The sequence below is a fragment of the Papaver somniferum genome, chromosome 2 (assembly GCF_003573695.1).
Source record: "Papaver somniferum cultivar HN1 chromosome 2, ASM357369v1, whole genome shotgun sequence".
Taxonomy (NCBI): domain Eukaryota; kingdom Viridiplantae; phylum Streptophyta; class Magnoliopsida; order Ranunculales; family Papaveraceae; genus Papaver; species Papaver somniferum.
In genome coordinates this window covers 198,840,682-198,851,592 of record NC_039359.1, presented here as the reverse complement: position 1 = coordinate 198,851,592, position 10,911 = coordinate 198,840,682, and the positions used below count along the sequence as shown (strand labels likewise).

General features: G+C 37.6%; 1 protein-coding gene across 2 annotated transcripts; it reads right to left on the bottom strand.

The window, feature by feature from the left end:
* Window positions 1–1,375: 1,375 nt before the first annotated feature.
* Window positions 1,376–10,428, bottom strand: LOC113350189 (protein TONSOKU-like). 2 transcript variants are annotated; one of them, XM_026594290.1, is made up of 20 exons: window positions 10,098–10,428; window positions 8,808–9,614; window positions 8,181–8,357; window positions 7,939–8,030; window positions 7,696–7,794; window positions 7,146–7,594; window positions 7,011–7,045; window positions 6,616–6,876; window positions 6,370–6,517; window positions 5,463–5,579; window positions 5,154–5,254; window positions 4,852–4,975; window positions 4,583–4,695; window positions 3,976–4,087; window positions 3,682–3,786; window positions 3,526–3,592; window positions 3,260–3,380; window positions 3,012–3,185; window positions 2,197–2,314; window positions 1,376–2,083 (listed from the first exon to the last, which is right to left on the bottom strand). In XM_026594290.1, exons 1-20 carry the CDS (start codon window positions 10,368–10,370, stop codon window positions 1,527–1,529), a joined length of 4,050 nt encoding a protein of 1,349 aa, XP_026450075.1. In that variant the 5' UTR covers window positions 10,371–10,428; the 3' UTR covers window positions 1,376–1,526. The 2 variants fall into 2 exon arrangements, with proteins under 2 accessions (XP_026450075.1, XP_026450076.1); XM_026594291.1 differs by having other exon boundaries at window positions 3,338–3,380.
* Between the last annotated feature and the right edge of the window lie 483 nt (window positions 10,429–10,911).

Here is a 10,911-nt window from a genome sequence, read left to right as displayed (position 1 = left end):
GAGTGATCTGAACCCATTTGGGGAAGATGAGATAAAGTGGCATTAGGATACTTAATTGTCCATTCACTATTAGTGAGAGCTCTATCCGATCTGGATTTTATTTTACTTGTTCCATGACTATTACTAGTCCAAGCGAAAGGGTTTCTACTAAAACCCATGTCATGCAAGTTAGATTCTCTTATGTGCTCAAGAACTTCAGAAGAAGTAGAGTTTGAACTAGAATTTCTTTCTAACATGTGCACAGTAGTATTAAGGTCTCCTATGAGGACCCAAGGGATAGAAACTGAAGAATTTAGATTCCTAATGTATTGACATTACTCAAGTTGGTCAGTTCTATAAGGTGTACCATGCAAGATATAAATTAATCACCCTTTGCAGGGTCATTGTTAACTATTGCGTGTATCATATTATCAGACAAATGGACAACATCTAACTTAAATCCATCCTTCCAAAGAAGAAGAATACCTCCAGCTTAACCTCTAGAAAGGACATATCTCCTACTTGGCATTCTTCGAAAGCTAGTTAGGTTAAGGATCCTATCATCAGTTAGCTTACACCTTGCTTGTTTCTAGATGACTCGGCATCTGGGTCTGAGTCAACCCCTGACTCGCGCTGAGTCAGCAGTCAGACTGTTTGTTTTCTACTTTGAGTCAGATCTGACTCGACCTCTAACTCAGACCTAACTTCTGACTCGGACCCGTTTGAGTCAGTAACAAAATACCAGTGACTCATAGGATCAAACCACTGACTCACATATTTTTGATTTAGTTGAGTCAGATCTGACTCACAACAAACATATTGAGTCAGATCCAGATGAGTCAAATGATTTCACTCAGATCCAGATGACTCATATCCAGACGACTTAGATGAGTCAGGAATAAACAACCATGGTGTTAGTCTGATAGGAAAATGATATCAGGAGAACGAATTGAGTATAAATAATGCAAATGATCCCTAGTTTCTTTTCCTAAAAAACGATGGCAGTTCCAATTGATGACCAACACCATTACAAACTCCATTTACATGCTTACACACAAGAACATTGAGGGTTTTGACCCAGCAAACACAAACACCTACTAATTCTAGACCACTATCCTGCGGGCGAGAAGCTAATTTTTGTTTTACTAAATTCACTCCGTGCAAGTTACCATTCTCAAGATTAACTTTTGGTACTAAAGTTGATTCACCCAGTATATCATGAAAGAATCCCCAACCTGCATTACATTTCTTATTTCTAGCATTTCTTATTTCTAGCATGTTGAAGGAATCGCATGGCTGCTCCGAATCTCCCTGCAGGTATCTCTAATTGGAATTGCAATTTTAGAGTATGGTTGGGGTCTTTTCATGCATGTCGTGAGAATATATATCTCCAGGCTCCAAGTTCCATACGTATTAGTTTATTACAAACCAGTGTGGAAGATATTCAAAGAGTTTTACTTATAATGCCTAAAATCCTTTGCAAATGAGCTGCAGTTTGCTAGAACATGATAACACAACGAGAAAAAACATTCCAATTTACATATATATCAGTCTCTTTTGCAGCAAACCTTAATCCCGCAACATGACTTTCCTTCCACAGAAAAATGAATTGTCTGATCCTTAATGTGCCTCCGTGCCAACCCGCGACCTGAACTTGAAGACCATGATGTATATAAAGTTTCTGCGACATCAGCCGTGAATCCATTATTACTGAGGACAAGTAATTTCAAATGTTTCGCGAAAGCGATGGAGGAAGAAAGTTCTTCAATTAATTGACTTCCTTGAAATGAACTGTTCTTTTGGCAAGAGCTGGTGCAACTATTTTCAAATCCACCAGATAAGACTGCCTTCCCCTTCGTTGGAAGATCTTCTTCACTATCAGCAACTTCAAGTTCAATTTCAGAATAAACTATACATTCTTCTTTTTCTTGATGAGTAACCTCAACTTCCTTCAGTGAACAGCTATTGGGATTAGCATCCGATGATTCAACTTCTGCTTGTAAGAATTTCAAGCTACCTTGTGTTATCAAGTCGGATTCTGAAGTATTATCCTTTTTTGAATCACTATTCTCTTCAAGATTGAGTTCTTCTAGAACTTGATTCTCTGAAAATGAAAAGCATAACACAGGTTGGTTTTTCATTTCTATAGGGAGTAACAGCAAAGTCAAGTTGGGGAAAAAAAAAGAAAAAAAAAACGACAATTGTTGAAGTGTCTACCTGTTAGAGCATGCAGTATTTTAATAATTCCAGCAAGCCCAAGATTGCACTTGTTAAGAACCAGATCTTTCAAACTGCATTCTGGGTTCGTTAGTAGAGACACCAAAGCATCGGCACCCTGCTTTCATGGATACGGGAGGATTCTTAAATTCATAACTCGGGGGAAAAGAGAGGCTTAACCCCCCAACAGTGTTAAAAGATGAAACCCCTGGATAAGTTCAGCAAAAATAGAAGAGAAAAAAACAGCCCATACTGCATATTGACGTCCACAAGAAACAAACAAATGTATAGTGTCGTTTACAACAAACGAAATACTACATGAGATCATTGTCAACAATCAACCACATTTTCCATGCCTGAAACTATACCATTCTGGCCACCAAATGTTTCAGCTGCTTGACTTATATTATACAATCTAATTCTGCCAAAAAGTATAAAACAGACCATGACGAGGACAAAACCCTACTATTAGAAGTTTGTATATGATTGAATCTTTATAAAATCTAGTGTTGGAACCATTAAACAGAAAGATAAAATTTTACAGGAAATTATGAGGGCGAGTGCACTTAACAAAGAGAGTCAAGGACTAGGGAGAACAAAATGCAAAATATAAACAAAAAAGGGGTAATTTAGGGCACATATTTCTTCTACATATTAAACTAGTATGCTAAATTTTGCAGTAGTTTAGTCCAATACTGTTAGTTTGCAGCGCTTTCAATTCTTCCTGAAGAAACCAACTCATTGCACTTTGCAGGGCAAGCAGATATAGGTTAAACGTTTTAGAAACACAGCACCAGAATCAAAGAGAGACAAACCTGCTGTCCAATGGGGTTTCCTCCAAGATTTAACTCCAGAATACCCCCGATTAAAGAGATATTGGTGCACAATCTCTCAGTATGACAGGATGTTATACCGCAAAATGATAAGTCAAGAGTATTAAGCTCTTGAGGCCCAACCGATAATGCTTTCGCCACCTCCAGTGCTCCATCCTACATTGACATTTTGATATTTCTTTTCTCGAATAAAAGGAAAAAAGGCAACTGAACACGAAAGAATCACTCACAGCACCAATATTTGTGTTCCCAACAATCAAACTTGACATGCATGATGTTTGCATGAGTTGGCATAAGCTGTCACTCACGGATTTGCTTAACTTTATACCACCTAGATTTAGATCTGAAAATCTAGAGTCACGTAAATGATTCAAGCATTAGTTGATTACAGTTACAATCACTAACAGCACCAAATTATTAAAGAAAGGTTTAAGAAAAGGAAATATACAAAGTCATCGAAGGATGTCTGGAAAACAAAAGTAAAAAAAATTTAAACCTCTTCAATGTAGCAAGTTTGCTCAGTAGACTAATCATCGCATTTCCAGAGATTGGGTTGTTGTGCGCTTCAAGAGAGGCATTTTGTTAAAAGATGGCGTAAATATTAGCTAATCTGCTGTGAAGTACCAGTCATTGACGAGATTGTGAGCAATACCTATTGAGAGATGAGACAGAACAGAACCAGAACTTATTGCCTCTGCAACCTTTTGAATTGTTCTAGATGTAATAGAACATCGTTCTATGTTCAGGCTATAAAGGGCTGAAGAAGATAATATCAGAATATGAAACATGCATATGCTTTTGGCATAAACACCAAAGATGCTAGAAATATAAATTGCATTTTTAATTTTTTTCTTATACGACTTGCTTTTGTGAATGTAATTGATGTTCAATAAATAAACCAGGTAACCAAAAGTCGACCATACAAAACAGCGGAACAGTATCATACCTTTGCAGCTTCCTAAAATGGTTGAGAGGTATTCCCCACATCCATCTGTTAGCCGATTCCCTGAGACATTTAGCACTTCTAACCGCGCAAACAGCACAGGGCATTCACAGATCTGGTGAAGAGAAATATGGAAATGCTGTCATGGAAGTGATTGAAGAGCATTTGATATTTTGGTTACTAGGAAATAACTTAAATAAGTGGACTTTCCACCTGGTTATAATACTACTAGAGGTGCTTTGACATCTTTAGCCGTATGTAACAGGGACATGAAACTAATCCGGCTCTCTAATGCGCGAAGATTCTAAGAACCAGGGGTAGCCAGTACTTGCCAACACCGACACTCGTGACCGACAGATGTTGACACTTCAAAGTATACTTGCACAGATATTCTAGGCATCGTGTATTTGTGTGCATGTCTTGTGATGTAGAGCATAAGCGTGTGAAAACATGATATTAGTAACTATAGCTTCAGGTTCACACTACTGCATTTGATCTTCTTAAAATTTGAATAATGATCAAGTAGATCTAATAAATACGAAATAGAAAATGCATGTGTGAAGAGCTGGAAATATGAAAGTGAGACGAATTAAGATCACAATCAAATAACCTGAAATAAAGCAGTTGGACCAAATCGGTTGCAGTGCAAGTCCAATGTCAAGCCTCCATATTTTTGGCTTGATAAAACAAAAATCTGCTGAAGTTTCTCCATTGTTTCATTTCCTGGAAATCATAAGCAGATGATAAATGGCTTATTAAAAACATGAGAGACTATATGTTTCTTAGAAAACTTTGTAGCAAAGCAGTACGAATTGTGAAAAACAATAGAGAGAACCAACAAATAGAAATATAAAGATCGAACAGAAATAAAAACTTTACCTAATTGATTATGTGAAAGGTCTAACAATGCGATTGCCTTATGCTCGTTTAATGCATTTAATAAGGGTGCAACTGATATATCTTGCAGTTCACATTCAGATCCAAGGATTTCATCTTCTGATACCTGGGCGAAAATAAAACTCAAGGCAGAGACGTAGAAGTTAAACAAATAAAATGCATCATCAGTGTCGTGAAGATTTTTCCATCTTGTTTGTTTATACCTTTAGTCCCACGGCAATAACTGAGAGCATATTTGTATCAATATTAAAGGCTTTGAAGCACTAAGTATAAAATAGACTAACCTCTAAGTTGTATAATTTCTTAAGCAACTTGATACTGGGTGCCTCAGACAACTTCTTGCACCAATCAATATACAACTTTATCAAGCGTTTCTGGACCCATACTGCAAAACCGGATACATCAGATACGCTCACTCCGACAGCAACGACATCAGATCTATCAGATGCACTCAATCAGAAATACGTTTATAGTTTTATACAAAAGCTCAGTACGTGTAACTACGTACTTTACGCACCACTTAGAGATGCATGAAAACTTTAATAGGTCCTCGACATGATTCATAGATTTAAACAGCATGACATGAACCATACCGTCAATAGTTACTTCAATCCAGCCTTTTCCCCATATATAATCCTTCAATGTGGCTGGTTCCAAGGATTCTAGAACTTTACCACCACACATCATATGCCGAATAACAGGCAATAGACCTGATAAGGTACACACAAATTGTAAAGTCGAACTAAAGATGCTCCTTAGGCCAATTTATGTAAAGGAAGATAAAAATATGTCAAGAATTCAAATACCACGGGTCATATGCTGAAGATATGTGTAGAAGTAGCTAGTTATTTTCTTTGATCTACACATCTATTACTGGTTGCAACAATGGGTTATATACTTAATGAAATTTATAAAATGTTGGCTCAGGAATTATCACTTCTTCACGTGCTAGGTAAAACATTGACTCTTTAACAAGTTTATGAACTAGCCAAGCCATGAGTCCATGACCATCGGAAACTAAAATAAAACAAAACTCTCCCTTTGGATTTAACATCAAGCTTTACTATTTGGAAAATAAGAGGATATGAATGAATTTAAAAGTAGGACGTATAGAACTTGTACCACTGGCGTAAACCTCTACCATCTAGTTGATCAATCTAAATCATTCTTAAAATATTCTGCCACATCCCATTCTATCTTTACTATTTGGAAACCCTCTGCCTAACCTTTTCACTTGCTAGCTTTACATTCTTAACTTCTCTGCTTCTTGATCATCTGTCTCCTTGTAGTGGTAGTTTTAATGTCATCATATTCTTTTTTTACCCATTGCTTTCAGTATTTCTAGTCACCTCTTAGTCCCTTCTTGTGACACGCAGATAACAAATTTTGTAGACACAAACACAATAATGGCAATTAAAAGAGTTATTTTAATAATCTTGAAGGCGGTGAGGAAACTTACAACATTCTCATAGAAAATGAAAAACTGGATAATAAGCATACCTTTGGACCTCTTCTCATCAGACAGCTGTAAATAATATAGACAGGCAACTTCAGATTTGATAGATTCAATGCTTAGCATCTCATCAACCATGCAAGAGAATGCATCCAGATGTATCACTTTATCATCAATTCTAAATGTGATATTATGCTGCAATCAGATCAGAAAACAGAATCTCAGAAAAGTCTAATGCAAAAGTCTGGAGTGAGCATCCAGGAAGTGATTATCAATTACTTGTTACAACTTACCAACAAATTGTCATCAGAAAAATCTGCAGGATTACGTTTTTGAAGAAGGTTATCAGAGATATGATCACCATCAGCTTTAGACCCACTCGTAGAAAAATGTGAAGCATCATCAACTCCCTTGTCGCCGAAAGATCTGAAATATGTGTCATTTCTAACCACGAGCTTAGAGCTCCCCAATTTGTAAGAAGAATTACTTTCTTCATGATTTATAGGAGTGGAAACACTATGTATGTCTTCGGAGGCAATCCGATGGAAGCTTGCCTGGCAGAATCAAATCAGCTTGTCACTAATACAACAAATAAGTTGCTCCACCCTCCTTAACTCACACGAGAAACGACACAAGTAGAAGCATTGTGAAATGTGGAGGTTGACTTAATTAGCTACATAATTGTTACCTGAACTCCGTTGGCAAGTTCATCATTCTTCCTAGCTGTGAAAAAACAAGTCATGAGCTCACCAAGTTTTGTAGACAGTAAAACAATTTAAATCCCAAATAATAGCAAGAGGTGATATCTGTTAAAGGAACTAACAATCATAAGAAGTTGGCAAGTTCTCATCTGGGATATGACATTTTTCTCTTGAATATTTGGACTTGTCCCCACCATCACTTTCATCATCAGAAATGACTAAACGTACACGTTTCCGACCACTGAACATCTTCTGTTTACCTGTTGAATTACTCATACTTTTAGGGGAACTTTCAGTTGGAGTAGTTAAGGGTCTTTCTACCTGGGAAACTTTTTGTTTGGACAATGTTTTTCTGGGTCGAAGTAATGAACTCAAAGGGACATCATCTTCAGTGGTACTGAGTGATTTTGATCTTGTAGAGGCACATTCGCTGAACTCTGGTGAATTGCATTCATTAGATGGGCAATCAAACTCTTCTGTATCAGTTTCAGCACACTCACTAAGTGGATCTTCTTCTTCATGGTTTGCATTTTGAGGCTTTTTCATTTCTTGAATTTTGAGCTGCAACTTCCTGGAATATAGAATATTTACTTAGATAGAGTACAACATCGTGTGGCCTAAACTGTGAAGCTTTAGCTAGTCTGTTAGCAGCTTAGCATGAAGCAGAATTACCTGGCCTCTTCAACATTGTCAAACCTTATCATGTAGCTATAATGCATATTTTCAAGTGCAGAAATCTGTACTTGACGCACTTTGGATTGAACTGCAATTCTGCAAAGTGTTGAATGTGAAAAAACAATGTATAACTTTTGAACCATGAGACCACTGGTAACATAACTTGTTCTTGCCAGTGGAAGTATCAATTCTCGAATAAAAAAGAACTAAGAAAGCTACATATAGAGTGGAAATAATTGCCTATAGCCTTCTTTAAATGCCTCCAGTGCACCAATCCAATCACCCTGTGAGTCCAAGACATCTCCAATGTTAATCTTGGCTAGTGCTTGCCCCTGAAAGTACTAACATCGGATAAGAATCCACTAAAGATTACGCTAATTTATGATATACTGATTAAGCATAGATAAAAAAAGGATCACTTGATTGGTAATACTATATCTGGACTGTATTTAACCAATCAAACAAGCTTCAGACTCACTAACCTCCAAGTTCCTAATAGACTTGGATGTGTCCCAACTCTTTCTGTACCATTTAAGAGCTTTCTGGAAGTTCCTGAGCTTATGGTATGATTCGCCAATGGCCAGAAGAGAGTCACTCAGCAATTCCTTATCACCGAGATCTCTTGCTATTCTTTTCTTCTTTTTCGCAAAATCTAGATGCTAGAACACAAGAAAATGACATCAAATCAGGAAATTCTGTCCCCGGAAAACAGAAATGCTTACAAGCCCCCAGTGTTGCTGTACTGCAACTATCCACAGCTTCTTGAGCTTCTGAGACTGAGAGGAGGAAGAGAAGGAGGGTCTCCTCCAGGAGAAACAAAGACTAAAAGAGAAACCAAAGCTGCAGGTTGTTCAGATCAAAAAAATTCACTCCAAGGATTCTCTGGCTTATTCTTAATCTGGGCTTCAAGTTAAGATTGCAACCAACCAAATGCTTAAGTTGCTTAAGTTTTATGTATTAAGATATAATAGAGCATCTTGGTTTTAAAGTTAGGCTTGCACCCAAACAGATGTTACTTTGAATTATATTCATAAGCTATACTAATGCAACTTGCTTCAGGTAAACAGGCAGGCGAACAAAACGAGTTAGAAAGTAAAAGTAAAACTTACTTTGTCCCACGAAAAGATTCGGCTGGAATTTTCAATGAGGGTGTCGAGGCACTTAATCTGCTGGAGAAGACACTTTCTTTCGTCGGGTTTACCTCTAGCAATGGCTGTGCCTGTGTTTCTGCTCAGCTTCTTGAGGTTCTGCGCTTCTTTCCCCATGTCATCCCACACTCTCATAGCAGTCTCAACAATGCCAAGATTTTCTTGAATTTGATTAACTAGAGCATCCTCATCTTCCATGGACCTTGCAATGTCAAGAGCTTTTTGATAGCAGAGTTTAGTATCTTCAAATCTCTGAGCTTGATAATATAATTCCCCTAGATTAATATATCCCTTTGCCTCTCCTTGACAATGCCCAATATTCTTACAGATAATAATGTCCCTCTGTATATGGTCTTTCGCTTTTTCCCACTTCCTCAGCTGAGTGTAAAGGTACCCAAGGTGGTGGTGAAGCCGGCTTCGCCCATCGTCATTTTCAGCTACTTCTTCCTCATCACAAATCCTTAAGCCTTCCAAAAGGATTCTCTCGGCTTCTTTATAGTTATCAAGATCCATTTGGAGCATGCCAACGTTGTTGTGAGCATTGATAAATTCCTTCAGGAAGGATGAAGATTCGTTTGCTGCTCCGTTTTCCTTCAGAGCTCGGGCAAGTTGCATGGCTAAATTAAAATATTTCTTGGCACTCCTACGTGATGAATGGTCATCATCAGATTTCATAAACATTTCATGATAAGTCCGACCAAGTTGGGTGCTTGCCCTTTGTTGCTCAATAAGGTCACCAGAATCATTAGCCAGCTCTAAATGTTTTTTCTGCATTTTAACACAATAAAAACTTTACTTAACGGAAAAAGAATCAAATGAGGTATTTTCTTAGTTTAATTGTGCAATCGCATGAGCGTTGAATTGTATCTCAACCTTCAGTTTCTCAAAACTCCCTATTTAATAATATTAAAAAGCATTGGTTGTCACTTAAGTGTGCACATAAAGATTTCATAATAAGTTTGCTCTCTGTACCGTATGATTGTTTTATCCTAATCAACATTTGAATAGTTAACCACTATAACTAAATTCCTTGCACCAAATAATCAAGCAATTCAACCAGGCATTGCAAAAGTAAGCTAGGTCAAAATGTTTGAGATGATGAACTAGAGAAAGTTTAAAAGCCTTCGCGTTATAATTTTGTGAAGTACAGAAACAATTTAATGATTGCAGTGCAAATTATTATGTTAAGAGGAGATTCACAAATCACCCTCATATGGTTTACTGAATCTAAACCGAATTCTATGGTTTTACCTGATAAACCTTAGCTTGTTTGTAATCTTGAAGACGGAGATAAATCTCACCAAGGGATTGACAAGTAGGAAGGAGTTGTTTTTCAGGAAGGTATTTCATAGAGAGTTCGTAATCGATTCGAAGCCATTTTAATGCTTCAATGTATTCACCTCTATTCTTTAAAATGTCTCCTATTACATTTGCCCATCGAGCTTCCTCTTGTCGGTTTCCCACACTTGATGCTTGTCTGTACGATCTCTTTGCAGAACTGAGTTTTAAATCGTCTTTCGCCATCTTCAATTTCTGAAGAAGGTTCGAGTTTTTTCACCAATTGAAAAACCCTAGAACTAGAAATGTTTTCGAGGGTTTTAAACTATCCCGCCCAAAATACTCCCTTTTCGACTATTTTCCCGCTTAGGCATCAGCCGACGTCAACACACGAGATTTTTGTCCATCTCGAACCTGAATCTTGTCCTTTACCAGGCGGATGAGTCCATCTCGAACCTAAGGTCTCGACGTCTCGTCGTGAAATTCTCGTGGACCCTACAAACATACGAGGAATGCGGAGATACAGGTGAAGTCGGATGCGACTTCACGGATCCCAAGTGAAGTCGGATGTGACTTCACGGATCCCAAGTGAAGTCTTTAAGTCATAGTCTAACTATGTTTTTCAGAGAAAACCAGGGATAATAGAGGACGACTCTAACGTACAACTAAGAGACAGAATTGTGGGGATTGATTTTCCCAGTTGTTATGAATCAAGCAACTTATGAATCAAGCAAACACGTTCTCAGTTCAGATACTCTTGTTAGGAGTTCATGTAAGCATGTGAGAA